This window comes from Salvelinus alpinus, chromosome 25 (assembly GCF_045679555.1).
Source record: "Salvelinus alpinus chromosome 25, SLU_Salpinus.1, whole genome shotgun sequence".
Taxonomy (NCBI): Eukaryota; Metazoa; Chordata; class Actinopteri; order Salmoniformes; family Salmonidae; genus Salvelinus; species Salvelinus alpinus.
Genome location: NC_092110.1, coordinates 19,261,902 through 19,278,781, shown reverse-complemented (window position 1 = coordinate 19,278,781; position 16,880 = coordinate 19,261,902). Strand labels below are relative to the sequence as shown.

The 16,880-nt window shown below is 42.7% G+C and overlaps 1 protein-coding gene across 1 annotated transcript in view; it reads right to left on the bottom strand.

The window, feature by feature from the left end:
* LOC139553553 (E3 ubiquitin-protein ligase pellino homolog 2-like) overlaps positions 1-14,107 on the bottom strand; it is a 44,720-nt gene extending 30,613 nt beyond the window's left edge. The window contains exon 1 of the mRNA XM_071366019.1: positions 13,775-14,107. Coding sequence (XP_071222120.1) covers positions 13,775-13,851 — 77 coding nt within the window. The 5' untranslated portion in view covers positions 13,852-14,107. The remainder of the gene's footprint in view (positions 1-13,774) is intronic.
* Positions 14,108-16,880: the final 2,773 nt, after the last annotated feature.

The following is a 16,880-nucleotide window of genomic DNA, read 5'->3' as shown; positions in this document are numbered from 1 at the left end:
TTGATTTCCTGTCAGATCTTGTCCCGGGCCAGTATATACTTTTTTAATTAGCAAGTAGCTTTCAGTTGGCACTGGCCCAGTGTGCCCCTGGCAAATTTACCTGAATGTGGAGCCCTGCTTTGTGCGGTGCACGTGCGGTGCACAACTATGTGTAACCATTAGCCATGCTTTGTGTAGGCTAACTGTTTTCAGGTAGATGGAAAAGCAATAAAAATGTAACTACAAAGTAGCCTGCGCCTTCTTGGCAGAATCAGGATTATTTGCATCAATCCAGTGGCCATTTGTTTTGAAACTCCATCCTAAGTGCACTACAGAAACACCGCTGGCCAAACAACTGCCTGGCGTTTACCTGAATTAAAAGGCTAACTACAACAACAAAAATTCAATTTCTCAGACTTTTCCCAGACCTCAAAATGGTCCCCTGATGTAGTTACATTTTATTTAACTAGGCAAGTCAGTTAAGAACAAATTCTTATTTACATTGACAGCCTACCCCGGCCGACCCTAATGACGCTGGGCCAATTGTGCGCCGCCCTGTGGGAGATGTGGGTAAGCAGACCGACGAGTCACTGCGTCCCCTCATGAGTTCAGATGTTTTGTGGCCCCCACCTCTGCTATAGAGGATTTTGCAGGAAAAAAACCAGAAAAAAACTCATGTAACTTTGACATCCGTAATAAATACATTTTGCACATTATTTTTAAGTATATTTTCTTTGCTGTTACAGTAAATCTATCCTAATTAAAGAACACAAAGGCATGCTAATTTAAAAATGTGGCAAGTCATTCTTAGCCGGGTTCTAAATGGAATAAAGGCATATTATGGGACAGAGGCCAGGTCATGATCAATTATTATATTAATTTAAAAGATTGTGCGACCAAATTATGTGCTGGTGCCACCAACTGAAAAGGTTGGTAGCACCAGTGCCGCCAGTGGAAAAGGTTAGTGTAGAACCCTGGGTGCAGGGGACACAGGCCACACATATACATTTTAAATGTAAAATGCTTTTAACAGATGCTCTATACATGAAATTCACAAAGCACCAAACACCAGAGAAATGACTGATGTATTATTTCGTTCTCTCTCCATAAATGTTTAATAACACCTTACAATGAAAGCACTGCAAGGCCACACTTCTCTTCCAGATTGTTTTTGTTTGTTTGTTGTTGAAATAAAGTCTAGGTGGTTGTGCCTAAAGCACAATGAAATGTTGCCCAAGGAGGATAGCTACTAAGCACTGCTGAATGAAAGTAACATCTACAATGGTAAAGACAGGCAGACCATTAATAATCAATGTCCCACCAAAACAGGCTCGGAAACTCATCACTAAGATAAGACAAATTCAGATTAAAGTGCTTTTCTTAGCCCCATGGGGGGTATTACTACACCATCAGTGTTTTAGGAGCTAATACGTGGACACACACACACACATCACATCTATGGCACATAGCTACATGAGAATTTCAACAAAAGCTGTGTAGTGAAGGCATACTTACTGTATAGCATGCAATTTTGTAAAATGTTAGAAACATGTCTACTGATGTTTTGGATTTTCCGAAAATGGGTCAATGGGAGATGTTTATTGAATTAAGGAGTTTTAAATTCCCTAAATGGCATTTTTATCGAAAATGAGAGAACATACTTTATAACTTTCATTATGTGAGTAGTCCTGTCAGTTCACCTGGCAAACAATGGATGCTGTGTGAGAATTCTACAAAACTGCAGTAAACCAATCTGTTTTCACTAAATGTCAATGTGGTCCTCAAAATACATAAATCATTTGAAAACAATGTGGCAGTTGTTACCCATGTCTGAAAATCCCAATACTGTCTGTTATGATATTTAGGCGTTATACAGCCCAAATGTAAAGCAAGTGCCGTGCTAAGAACGTTCAAATCTGTGGGACATCTCTTTTTGTGAAACCCACAAAAATCAGTGTGTTCAGATTTGCTCTTTGCGATGGGTATTCTTCAACATAGAGTAAGATTGATGTGACATTGTATTGCCAGGTATGGCGTCAAATCAGCCTCTAAAGTCCATTGAGCATGAGGTGACACTGTTGAGAAAGATTAAACATCAGTGAGCAAGCAAACACTGAGACGAGCGCACGCGGAATGTGGTCGAGTGAGCAGAGGATGGTCGCGCAAGCGCAAATACAACATCCCCACATAGATTTCTCTTCTCACAACAAAAAAATCTTGCAACTGCAATAGTTGTATTATTATGCTTCGATCACACCCGGCAGTGTCATCACATTTTGGTACACCAGAATTACATTAATTTCCAATGAAACCCTGCGTTTGCCTTGCAGCATTGCGTTGCAGAGGCAGTTGCAGTGTGGTGCACATGTTGGATTTATCGAACATATGAGTCAAACTGTATGCGTAGCCGGCTTGACAGAAATGGTAGCAGAAGGTGAATTTTGAACTTTTGTTGCGTACATATCCAGATGATGCTGCGTACTCTCTCGCGCAAGAACATTGCATTTAACTTCACAGTTCCATTCCACGTCATGCTGTTCATATGAATAATTCATTAATAATTGACCAGTTTCTGGAAGTTTTAATCCGGGAAAAGGGAGTGGTTTAGGGCGATAAGTCTCAGTAACCAGGTTCCCGCCCTTGAACCCTAGCTGGCACGCAATCTGTCATACTAAAGAAGTTTTGAAGTTCTGATCACCTTTGTTAGAATACCTAATGGTAAATTGTAGACCACACTGTTTACCAAGAGAGTTTTAATGTCTATTTTTCATAGATGTCTATTTACCACCACAAACCGATGCTGGCACAAAGACCGCAGTCAACAAGATGTGTAAGGCCATAAGCAAACAAGAAAAAGTTCACCCAGATGCGGTGCTTCTAGTGGCTGGGGATTTTAATGCAGGGAAACAGAAATCAGTTTAACCAGCATGTCTCCTATGCAACTAGAAAAAAAAAACACTAGATCACCTCTACACTTCAGAGACGCATACAAAGCTCTCTCGCCATCCATTTGGCAAATCTGACCATAACTCCTTCTTAACAAGCAAAAACTCAAAACAGGGAGTAACAGTAATGTGCTCAACACGGAAATGGTCCGATGAAGTGGATGCTAAGCTACAGGACTGTTTCGCTAGCACAGATTGGAATATGTTCCGGGACTCATCTGATGGCATTGAGTTTACGACATCAGTCACTGGCTTCATCAATAAATGCATCGATGACGTAGTCCCCACAGTGACCGTACGTACATATCCTAACCAGAAGCCATGGATTACAGGCAACATCCGCACTGAGCTAAAGGCTAGAGCTGCCGCTTTCTAGGAGCGGGACACAAATCCGGACGCTAATAAGAAATCCCGCAAAGCCCTCCGACGAACCATCCTACAAGCAAAGTGTCAATATAGAACTAAGATCAAATCCTACTACATCATCTCTAACGCTCGTCGGATGTGGCTGGGCTTGGAAACAGTCACAGATTACAAAGAGAAACCCAACCACGAGCTGCCCAGTGATGCGGGCCTACCAGTCAAGCTAAATGCCTTCTATGCATGAGAGCACCAGCTGTTCCGGACAACTGTGTGATCAAGCTCTCCGTAGCCGATGTCAGTAAGACTTTTAAAACAGGTTAACATTCAGACGGATTACCAGGAAGCATACTTCGAGCATGCGCCGACCAGCTAGCAAGTGTCTACTACCCACATGTTTAAAGCAGACCACCATAGTCCCCATGCCCAAGAACGCCAACGTAACCCGTCTAAATGACTGCTTTGAAAGGCTGGTCACTGCTCACATCAACACCATCATCCCAGACACCCTGGATCCACTAAAATTCACATACCACCCCAACAGATCCACAGATGACGCAATCCACACTGCCCTTTACTAAATGGACAAAAGGAGCGTCTACTTGAGAATGCTGTTCATCGACTACAGCTACATTCAACACAATAGTGCCTTCCTCAATAAGCGCATTAACGACGTCGTCCCCACACTGACCGTACCAAGTTCCGAAATTAACACCTGCAAAGCACCAAATGCAGGTAGATTTTGGCGAGTAAATCTCAGAAGGCTATCCGCCACATTGGCGGGTAAATGTTAATACCAAAATAGTCATGTAATAAAATATCTGGCATGATGGCTCAAAGGAAATTACTCATGTTTGCCAGCCACAGACCGTCTCATAGTGCTCCTAGTTTCACGGCACTGTTTACCATACGGGACATCAGCTACTCGACATCGCTCACGTGCCACGGGTCTGCTGCTAGCTACCGTTCATTAAATAGCTGTTGTGGCGACATTTACCTGGAGTAAGCCAACCTTTGAAACGAAAACCCACCGACGAAAGAGGATGAATCACATTAAAAAAAGAAAGTAGTGAGAAATGGAGGTTTGGAGATGGAGTTTCAAGAGGCTGGCTACAGTATGATGCTGAGGCTGTAGTGATGAGTTGTTCTGTATGTCGCCAGTATGGCAAAATTAAAAGCAGAAACAACTAATTTGTCATCAGAAATAAAACGATGAAGCTGGATAACATTCGTGACCATGAACACAGCAAGTTTCACTCGGAGCCTCTCCTCTTGATACCTTCTGTGACAGTGCTAATGGCAATGTCAGAGCAGACTAGCACGAAGATGAAGATACTGTTAAGGACTGTACATGCCATTGGCAAGAAGGCAAGACCACTTTCTGACTTGGAGTGGATGTGCCAGTAAGTGAAAATTTTGTTACTCTTGTAGCTAGACTAGTACTTTTGTAGCTAGTTTTTTCAAGTCTATTTAGCAGACGTGGTCCAGTATTGTAGGTTATTTCTCAGCTCTTGATAAGCTTTGGTTCACCTCAAAATAGTGTATAAATACCATAAAGTGATAGGCCTACTGATGCTGACATGGATCTCCATGCTTTGTCCCGGGCTCAATGTGAAACTTGCTGTGTTCATGGTCACGAATGTTCTCCAGCTTCATCGTTTTATTTCTGACATGGATCTCCACGCTTTCCTATGGCTCTGTAACATTCTATTTTAATGTTTTTCTCCAGATGCTGTTTACATTTTAAAGCATTGTGACACAATTGACTTTACCAGCCTTATAGTGTTGATCCTGAAGAAAACAAAGGGTAGAAGGCTAATTTAGCACAACCAACTGCCAGCTATATTAGATAACATGATTGTATATTTAATTATTATTGAATTAATTTGATGTTTGATTTTTGCAGTTTGGATGAAAGAGAGGAATCGCTGTGGGCTCAACAAATAGAAATGAGAAGCAGGCCAAAGAGCTTATGCATCATATCACAGAGGTGGAGAGAAACAATATCAGAGAGAATCTGAAAAACACAACATTTCTCTCCACAGACAGTTCTGTGAAAGAGGAGGAGTTAATTTATGGCAGATTCTGTCACAAGGGCAAGATCGAGTCGAAGTTTGTTGGCATCAAGTCGGTGGAGAAGGCAGACGCGGCACACATAAGCAACTCCATCAGTGCCATCATGGAGGGAGTGTGTGATGAGTGGGGGAGCAAGTCGGTCGCTCTGGGAACAGATGGAGCTGCTGTGATGACCGGAGCCAAGAATGGTGTGGTCAGCCGGCTGAAGGGGGACAGGGCCTACATCGTCAGCATCCACTGTATGGCACACTGCCTTGAATTGACCTTTTCTGATGCCATCCGGTCCAACGTGATGTGTCAGAAAGTAGAAGACCTCCTCAGTGGGCTCTACACCTTCTACCACATCAGTCCACTGAACAGGGCAAACAGCTTCCAGGCTCTTGGGCACACACCACTGGTGCCCACCAGAATTGGCGGGACCCGATGGGTAGGACACCTATTATGTGCACTGGACCACTTCCTGCGAGGTTACCAGGGGCTTGTCCAGCACCTGGAACAGGTATTGACTCTACATTGCCATGCTAAGTAATCCAAAAGTCATCAATATGTAATGTCCAGTAAATAATAACAAACACGGTTACGATTGGTAACATCATGTTTCAATGCTTTATGCACTGATAATATGTGTCATATCTAATAGAGTTTTTGGACAGCAATTAATTGTCTGTTTGTATGTCTTTGTTCTTTATGTATTTCAGATTCAATCTGCTGATGCCCAAAATGTCAGGGGTGTCCAGCAGGCCAAGGCCAGGAAATACTCCAGTACTGCGAGGGAGGCTGTTGTTATCCGTTTCTGTGGCTTCCTGCATGACACACTAACACACCTGAGCAACCAGTCTGCCTGTCTGCAGAGTGCCACCATCACCATGGCAGAAGCCCACAGCTCCTCAACACAGGCAGTACTTAAAAAGTACAAAACTAGGTATGTTTATTTAAGCTGCAATAAGAAATACTAACTTAAAAGAATCAAGAGAAATGATTACATCTATAAGAGAGGGAGAGAGTGAATGAGTGTGTTGTAAAGGAAAATTCTGAAAGGATGGTAAAATTAGCCTTTTATCAGAGATGGGCCCATGATGGCCACAATGGCCAACAGATGAAGGAATTTCATTGAACAGAGGTGACAGCAAGACCCTCGTCACCTCACAGGACAAAACGCTTGACGGGCTAGTCGAGAGTATGAGTGTTACGGGTCCTGTGTGCCACCAAGCTGGTCAGCTTCACCAACTGGCCAGAGCCAGGAGATGCAGCAGGTTACTTAATGTTGTATTACAGGGCAGTTAGGTTAGGCTCAGGTTCATCATCATATTTTTATAGTTTGAGAATTAAAACTGCATGATGCTTGTTGTAATGTATACAGTTATTCTAGAGACACTGAAAAGGAAACCCTGGTGGACCACTACAAGCCTGTCGAGACCTCTGACATTCATGTTGAAAGGATCCCTGACCAGTGGACTGTCCTGAAGGTGCTGATGTACTAAGAGCCCCAGTCCCTGCAGAAGATGTCCTGGTTCCATGTCAACAGGAGCCATCAGCAGTCCTGCCCTGATTTCCGGCATTGGTTGACTTGGTCCTGTTCTTCCCAGCCTCCACAGATGAATGTGAAAGAAGGTTTTAATACCATGAAACGGATAAAAACCGATTGGCGATCCAACCTAAGGTCTGATACACTGTCAGATCTCCTTATGGTCCAGCAGTCCTCTCCAGAGATCAGGGAGTATGGTCTGATAAAAACTGTGACGCTGTGGCACCAGGACTCTGTCAGGAGCAGGAGGCCAGACTCCTGCAGAGGGTGATTGCAGTAGAGAGTGAGGAGTCTGATGAGGTTTAAGTTTATTAAGCATCTGATAGGTTTACAAAACCTAATTTACTATTATGTTTGATCCGTAAGTACATTTAATAGCAAATACTTCAGTAGAATTTTGAGTTGAAGACTTCTTCAGTTGTATTCAGGCTGGGAAATTAAATCTAGCCACAGCCAAAATTAACCAGCATCTGATAAGTCTCTATTATACCTGTATTGTTTCAGGGTATTTCTACTCAAAGTAAAGGATTTGTAGACCTGCTTCCCCTTCGTATCAGGAGAGCACCAGTTCTGTCCACTGCACTTCTCATAATTCTATCTTACCATTGTTGTTGCCCTGTTGACTTCCATGTACGCTTATTCATTGTATCTGATATGTTTTGTTTATTTCATTGTGTGCCCACTGTTTGGCATTTTTTCACTATGTATAGGACTTTTGGTCAACTACAGTTGTTTTTAAAATGTGCTCTACAAATAAACTTGATTTGATTAACCATTGATCAATATAATAAAATCATTTTGTTTCAAAATTTGCTCTGGCCTCCTCTAAGTTTGTAATCAACATAATACCTTATTATCTCAATGAAACGAACTGAAATTAATGTATATGTGACACAAAAAGGCAATTTATTATTTTGGCTGATAAAAAATATGATTGACTGGTGGATTTTTTTCATTTACCAGTCCCCTTGGCAGGTGAGCATTTTTTTTTTTTTCGTACATTTCCATGGACCATGGACTACAGGCAAACATCCTCACCAAGCTAAAGGCTAGAGCTGCCGCTTTCAAAGAGTGGGACACTAATCTAAGAAATCCCGCTATGCACTCAGACAAACCATCAAACAGGCAAAAGCGTCAATACAGGACTAAGATTGAATCCTACTACACCGGCTCTGACGCTCGTCGAGAATGCGGCAGGGCTTTAAAAATATTACTACAAAGGGAAACCCAACCACGAGCTGTCCAGTGACGCGAGCCTACCAGACGAGCAAAATTACTTCATTGCTCGCTTCGAGGTAACATTGAAGCATGCATGAGAGCACCAGCTGTCCTGGATGACGGTGTGATCGCGCTCTCCGTAGCCGATGTGAGCAAGACCTTTAAACTGGTCAACATTCACAAAGCCACGGGGCCAGACCGATTACCAGGATGTGTACTCAAAGCATGCACAGACCAACTGGCAAGTGTCATCACTGACATTTTCAACCTCTCCCTGTCGGAGTCTGTAATAGCTATATGTTTCAAACAGATCACCATAGTCCCTGTGCCCAAGAAAGCGAAGGTAACCTGCCTGCATGATTACCGCCCTGTCAGTAGCCATGAAGTGCTATGAAAGGCTGGTCATGGCTCACTTCAACACCACCATGCCAGAAACCCCAGACCCACTACAATTTGCATACCGCCCCAACAGATCCACAGACGAGGCCATCTCAATCGCACTCCACACTGCCCGTTCCAACCTGGACAAAAGGAACAGCTACAGTGGCTTGCAAAAGTATTCACCCCACTTGGCATTTTTTCTATTTTATTGCCTTATAGCCTGGAATTAAATTGTATCATTTGATTTACACATGCCTACCACTTTGAAGATGCAATTATTTTGTTATTATCGTGAAACAAACAAGAAAAAAAAACGGAAAACTTGAGCGTGCATAACTATTCACCCCCCTAAAGTCAATACTTTGTAGAGCCACCTTTTGCAGCAATTACAGCTGCAAGTCTCTTGGGGTGTCTCTATAAGCTTGGCACATCTAGCCACTGGGATTCTTGCCCATTCTTCAAAACTGCTCCAGCTCCAAGTTGGATGGGTTCCGCTGGTGTACAGCAATCTTTAAGTCATACCACAGATTCTCAATTGGATTGAGGTCTGGGCTTTGACTAGGCCATTCCATTCCATTTAAATGTTTCCCCTTAAACCACTCGAGTGTTGTTTTAGCAGTATGCTTAGGGTTATTGTCCTGCTAGAAGGTGAACCTCCGTCCCAGTCTCAAATCTCTGGAAGACTGAAACAGGTTTCCCTCAAGAATTTCCCTGTATTTAGCACCATCCATCATTCCTTCAATTCTGACCAGTTTCCCAGTTTTTTCTGGACACTCTTTCGTAAAGCCCAGCTCTGTGGAGTGTATGGCTTAAAGTGGTACTATGGACAGATACTCCAATCTCCACTGTGGAGCTTTGCAGCTCATTCAGGGTTATCTTTGGTCTCTTTGTTGCCCCTCTGATTAATGCCCTCTTTGCATGGTATGTGAGTTTTGGTGGGCAGCCCTCTTTTGGCAGGTTTGTTGTGGTGCCATATTCTTTCCATGTTTTAATAATGGATTTAATAGTGCTCCGTGGGATGTTTGAAGTTTTAGATATTTTTTTATAACCCAACCCTGATCTGTACAGCTCCAAAACTTTGTCCCTGACCTGTTTGGAGAGCTCCTTGCCACTTGCTTGGTGGTGCCCCTTGCTTAGTGGTGTTGCAGACTCTGGGGCCTTTCAGAACAGATGTATATATACTGAGATCATGTGACAGATCATGTGACACTTAGATTGCACACAGGTGGACTTTAACTAATTATGTGACTTCTGAAGGTAATTGGATGTACCAGATCTTATTTAGGAGATTCATAGCAAAGGGGGTGAATGCATATGCACGCACCACTTTTCCATATTTTTATTTATTTCACTTCACCAATTTGGATTATTTCGTGTATGTCCATTACATGAAATCCATTTAAAATTACAGGTTGTAATGCAACAAAATAGGAAAAACACCAAGGGGGATGAATACTTTTGCAAGGACCTGTATGTGAGACTGCTGTTCATTGACTACAACTCAGCGATCAACATCAGTGCCCACAAAGCTCATCACTAAGGACCCTGGGACTAAACACCTCCCTCTGCAACTAGATCCTGGTTTCCTGACGGGCCGCCCCCAGGTGGTAATGGCAGGCGGCAACAAATTTGTCACGCTGATCCTCAACACTGGGGCCCCTCAAGGGTGTGTGCTTAGTCCCCTCCTGTACTCCCAGTTCACCCGATTGCATGGACAAGCACGACTCAAACACCATCATTTAGTTTGCTGAATGATCACCAACAACGAGACAGCCTATAGGGAGGTCAGACACCTTACAGTGTGGTGCCAGGACAACAACCTCTCCCTCAATGTGAGCAAGACAAAGGAGATGATCGTGGACTATAGGAAACGGAGGTCCAAACAGGCCCCCCATTCACATTGACGGTGCTGAAGTGGAGCAGGTCGAGAGTCAAGTTCCTTGGTGTCCACATCACCAACGAACTGTCATGGTTCAAACACACCAAGACAGTCATGAAGAGGGCACGGCAACACCTTTTCCCCCTCAGGAGACTGAAAAGATTTGGCATGGGTCCCCAGATCCTCACCACCTGGTATGGCAACTGCTCGGCATCTGACCATAAGGGCCCCAAAAAATTGGCAAAGACTCCAGTCACCCAAGTCATAGACTGTTCTTTCTGCTACCGCACGACAAGCGGAGCGCCAAATCTAGGACCAAAAGGCTCCTTAACTTCACTAGGGTAGGGGGCAGCATTCGGAATTTTGGATGAAAAGCATGCCCAAATTAAACTGCCTGCTACTCAGGCCCAGAAGATAGGATATGCATGTAATTAGTAGATGTAGATAGAAAAAACTCTAAAGTTTCCAAAACTGTTAAAATAATGTCTGTGAGTATAACAGAACTGATATGGCAGGCGAAAACCCGAGGAAAATCCAACCAGGAAGTACTATTATTTTGAAAGGCTGTTTTTCCATTGAAGGCCTATCCACCATACAAAGACTTAGGACCCAGTTCACGAGCTCTGTGGCTTCCTCTGCATGTGGCCAGTCTTCAGGCATTGTTTCAGGCTTTTACTCTGAAAATTTTCATTCATCAGCCATGCGCCTGATTGGGAACGCACGTTTCTTGTTTCTCCTTTCCTATTGACGAAGCTTTTGTCCGGTTGAAATATTATTGATTATTTATGACAAAAGCAACTGGAAGATTGATTTTAAACATCGTTTGGCATGTTTCTACTAACTTTTATTGTACTTTTTAAAAACTTCATCTGGACTTAGTGCACGCGCCTTAAGCATTTGGATTACTGGACAAAACACGAACAAAAAGGAGGTATTTGGTCATAAAGAGAGACATTATCGAACAAAACAAACATTTGTCTAACATGGAGACCTGGGAGTGCCACCAGATGAAGATCCTCAAAGGTAAGTGATTCATTTTAAGGCTATTTCTGACTTTTGTGACACTCTCCTTGGCTGGAAAATGGCTGTATGGGTTTCTGTGGCTAGGTGCTGACCTAACAATCGCAAAGTGTGCTTTCTCCGTAAAGCCTTTTTGAAATCTGACACAGCGGTTGCATTAAGGAGAAGTTTATCTTTATTCGTATGTTTAACACGTGTCGTTTAACAATGTTTATGATGAGTATTTCTGTAATTTGATGTGGCTCTCTGCACTTTCACCGGATGTTTGTTTGAGACAATGCATTTCTGACCATAACGCGCCAATGTAAACTGAGATTTTTGGATATAAATATGAACTTTATCGAACAAAACATACATGTATTGTGTACCATGAAGTCCTATGAGTGCCATCTGATGAAGATCATCAAAGGTTAGGGATTAATTTTATCTCTATTTCTGCTTTTTGTGACTCCTCTCTTTGGCTGGAAAAATGGCTGTATGGTTTTCTGTGACTAGGTGCTGACCTAACATAATCGCATGGTGTGCTTTCGCAGTAAAGCCTTTTTGAAATCGGACACTGTGGTTGGAGTTACAAGAAGTTTATCTTTAAAATGGTGGATAATACTTGTATGTTTGAGGAATTTTAATTATGGGATTTCTGTTGTTTTGAATTTGGCGCCCTGCAATTTCACTGGCTGTTGTTGAGGTGGGATGCTAGCGTCCCACTTGTACCAGAGACGTTATCAGCTTCTACACCTAAGCCATAAGACTGCTGAACAATTAATCAAATGGCCACCCGGACTATTTACATTGACCCCCTTTGTTTTCACACTGTTGCTCACTGTTTATTAATGATGCATAGTCACTTTACAAATTACTTCGACTAACCTGTACCCCCGCACATTGACTCGGGAACTGGTACCCCCTGTATATAGCCTCGTTATTGTTATGTAATTTTCTTGTGTTATTTTATAATATTTTTTTCACTAGTTTATTTAGTAAATATTTCCTTAACTCTATTTATTGAAATGCATTGTTGGTTAAGGACTTAAGGACTAAACCCTGGGATTAAACACCTCCCTCTGCAATTGGATCCTGGACTTTGACAGGCCACCCGCAGGTGGTGAGGGTAGGCAACAACACATCCGCCACGCTGACCCTCAACACAGTGGCCCCTCAGGAGTAGGTGCTTAGCCCCCTCCTGTACGCCCAGTTCACCCACGACTGTGTGGCCACACCATCATTAAGTTTGCTGATGACACGACAGTGGTAGGCCTGATCACCAACGACGTTAAGACAGCCTACAAGGAAGAGGTCAGAGACCTGGCAGTGTGGTGCCAGGACAACCTCTCCCTCAATGTCAGCAAGACAAAAGGAGCTGATCATGGACTACAGGAAACGGAGGGCCGCGCATGCCCCTATTCAAATCAACAGGGCTGTAGAGGAGACGGTCAAGAACTTAAAGTTCATCAATTTCCACATCACTAAGGACCAATCATTGTCCAAACACACCAACACGTGAAGAGGGCACAACAACACTTCTTCCCCCTCAGGAGGATGAAAAAAAATTGGCATTGGCCCTCAGATACTCTACAGCTGCACCATTGAGAGAATCTTGACTGGCTGTATCACCGCTTGGTATAGCAACTGCTCTGCATCCGACTGCAAGGCACTACAGCGGGTAGTGTGTACAGCCCAGTACATCACCGGGACCGAGCTCCCTGTCATCCAGGACCTCTATACCAGGCGGTGTCAGAGGAAGGCCCTAACAATTGTCAAAGACTCTAGCCACCCAAGTCACAGTCTGTACTCTCTGCGATCACCCAGCATGCAGTACCAGAGTGCCAAGTCTGGGACCAAAAGACTCCTAAACAGCTTCCACCCCAAAGCTATAAGGCTGCTTTACAGTTATTAAACAGCTACATGGACTTTCTGCTATTCGCCACCTACCTACATGTACATAGTTAGTACTTCAAGCAATCACCTAACCAAACCTACATGTACATATCACCTTAATTAAATCACCCCAACTACCTTACCTTACTATTTTCTTACCAATTAGTTAATTTTCTTACTTTTTAACTGCATTGTTGGGTAAGGGCTCGTAAAGCGTTTCGAGGTAAAGTCCACACTTTTCGTATTCATCGCATGTGACAAATACAAGTTGATTTGAATTAGTTTAATATCCAATTATTAGTGTGCATGTAAGTTAAACGTTATGTCGACAACTAAATCGAAGTCAAGCATGAATATTTATTCACAGAAAAAATATTTAACTCCAGCCCGTGTTTTCTGTGCAGGAAAAAAGTTCTGGCGTTCTGGCGTTCACAAACACCTTTCACCTAGCCTACAAAATGTTAGCTAGCTATACTTGTTGACTTTAGAAAATACACAAGCCTTTCTCCAACTTACCCTAATACTACCAGCTCCCCGTATTTTATTGGGTCTTTAGTCGGGCCGCAGTGTTCCTCCTGGTTTGGCGAAAACATTAGGCTTTTTCTTGCTTCTATGGACAGCAGGCGCCCCTCAATCTCAATGCACTCGCCCAAATTCAAAAGATCATAGGAAATTCACTTCAAAGGGTGTAAGCAGCTGCCATTTCACACAATAGCACGTCGTATACGTCTTTACAACCATATATAGCCGTCTTCTTTTTTATTAATCGAATATAATTACTTTTGTGTTAGACATGTTACAAGCAAGTCGTAATTAACACAACTTGCCAGTTCAATCCGCTCTAAAAGCGGATGCATAAACACCCAGGCACAGGGGTGGACCATACCATTCAGCAGTCCTTTACTTTAAACAGGGGGGACCTTTAGACACATTCCTCTCAACAATTTTTTCGGACCCATTTATTTACACAACAATTTATCGATGTAAGCTGATATAGGTATTTGATAATTTATTTTTCATAATTTGATTTCTAGAATACATTTTTGTCAAATAAATACGACAAATTAGAACAGACGTCCCTTGTTCGATATCTCACATGGGCATGGCTAGAATGAGGCGGCACCTTCTATTATGTAAACAAAGAGTACAATCTGGCTATTCTTAAAGGGATCATAGCTTTCACATTTCACACTGCCACATTCATATCATTTTGAAAGAACAGAACGTTTGAAACTCACACGTTCTTAGGCCTATTTTTCTCATTTTCAGACCATAACAGCGTAGACTTAGATGAGACCTGTCCTATTATGGGCAGGGAGTCCAAGACGATTCCTATGTTAATATAGCTTGCAGAGCGCACCTGTGAATTATGATTCTTTAGGCTGTCCATAAGGTGAGTATCCCAAAAACGCATCAATTTATGCCGGGATTTCTTCTTATGTGGACAGAAGTAGGTGGGGGTGCATATGACTATGGCTAAACATATTGACTGATTATCAGAATGCAGCATAAAACTGAGCAGTCGAAATGATATCCTCTCTCGGTTTTGTGTTGAGAGCAAGTGATGCAAATGTAAATACTGTGGACTGCTGTGACTAACTAGAATGAGGGGCCACAGGGATGACAAGGGTCGAATTTGACCATTCTCTATTTGGTCAAACAAAAGTCAGCAGTTCTACCTCAAGTGAATAACACAGCAACTGCCGTTAGACACAATGCTGTAATCGGGTGACAATAATGGGGGAGCTGGGGAAAAGTTCCCTTTCAATATAAGTTAGTCTACCTCCAGGAGTGAATATCTCTGACCTACACCTTCCAGCTTCTAGCCTCACTTTAATGTGATTCACTGTAACCCAATGGTGAGGTTCTGACCACTCATCAACTTACAGTGTATGCAGCTAACGTTTCATGGGCCTGTTTTACCCATCTTCACAAGGCATTAACATTACACTCTCGCTACCCCACTTGGAAACCTGCCCCTTTATGGCACACACTGCTGTCTCCTGTAAAAAGAGCCACATAACGGCCCATGAGTCATCCTATATTGTTAGATAGGTAACTGTATGTGTTGAGCATAAAAGAAAAGACAGTGCCATTCACTATTCAATGCTTTTCTCGAACGTCTTACTGAGCTAAGAGTAGCAGAATCCAAACCAATGTTAAATTAATCTCACATTTTCAACTCAGGAAATCCCTCCGGTCTCCCTATCCTGTATGTCCAGTCATTGTCACACCTTTCTGGTGAATGTGCCACTTCTACAGTTCTGTCTGCATCAACAATTGGCTGTCTCTGTCCTGTTTTCACAAGGCTCTGCTTGGCTAAGTGCCCCATACCTCCTAGCTCTCCATTGTCAATAGCACATTTCAAAGTGCAATAACAGTTAACACAAAAACAAAAGGTCGGGTGAGGGGGGTTCACGGCGGTCTAAGGAGTGTTACTTCATGTGTAATGCATCACCAAAAGGAGTTCTGGCAGCTCTGAGACTTTGATGTTATTTTTGATGTACTAATCATGTCTATCTGTAAGTAATACTGCAACCCACTTTAAACCATGGCATTTGTTGGTTACATTCATAGTTCTCCATATCAGGCCATTAATAGTACTGTTACTACAGATAAACCTCCATGCCTGTCTGTATATTAGGATCAAGCTACTTGTGCTGTGAACACCAACTTTCTGCCCCGCAGGCTAGTCTTAACAGCCTGGGGTATAATGACTATTTACATTTGTGTGTAACAGTCTCTGTCCCCCCATTTCATTGAGAGCATATTGTCTGTTTAAAAGAGCACAGTAAGACTCCCTTTCCATAACCCCCCCCCCCCCCCCCCCCTGCTTCCACCAAACACACACGCAAGCGCACACAAACACACATGCACACACACACAAACCAAATAACATTTTATTTGTCACATACACAGTTTAGTGCACACATACACACACTTAGAGTGGATGGATCAAAGGCTCTCTAGCACATACCACACTGATGGGAAGCAGATGCAGAGAGGGAGCTGCTCTGTTGAGGTGGGTCTGGCTTGTTTGTGTACAAAGTCTGATATTTCTTGGTAATAGGTATGGAACAGAGACTCAATGCAAGAAATCACACAATAGTGACTAACTGTATGAGCCATGATGATGTAATAAAGACAAAGCTCCTATTTACTTCCTACTCCCTCCCTGCCCTCCCCTCTCATCCTCCTCTGTGGTTAAGTTCCCTGGAAGTCTTAGAATGTGAGAGAGTGTGTACATGTGTGTGTTGTTAAGAGTTTGTGGGATGTGGGATGTGATTGTTGTAGATTACTATTTCAGCTACATTTCCATAACTTCACATGGTTCTCATTTAAACACTCGTATGGACATTACAAGAACAGGCATGAGTCATAATTTAAACAGAGAGTGAGACATGTGTCACAGGAAAATGCATGCATGTGTGTGAGAAATCCAGTTTTGGGGAGTAGTGAACTACATGTAGTTCAACTAGTAATTTAATTTAATGTTGCAGTAGCTTGGTGGTAGTTGAACTAAATTCCAATATTGGTTGTGTTTTCAGTAGTTCATAACTTTTTTTCATGTTGTGGTGTAGCTAACTACTGGAACTACACACAATTTTTCTTTTTTAAATAC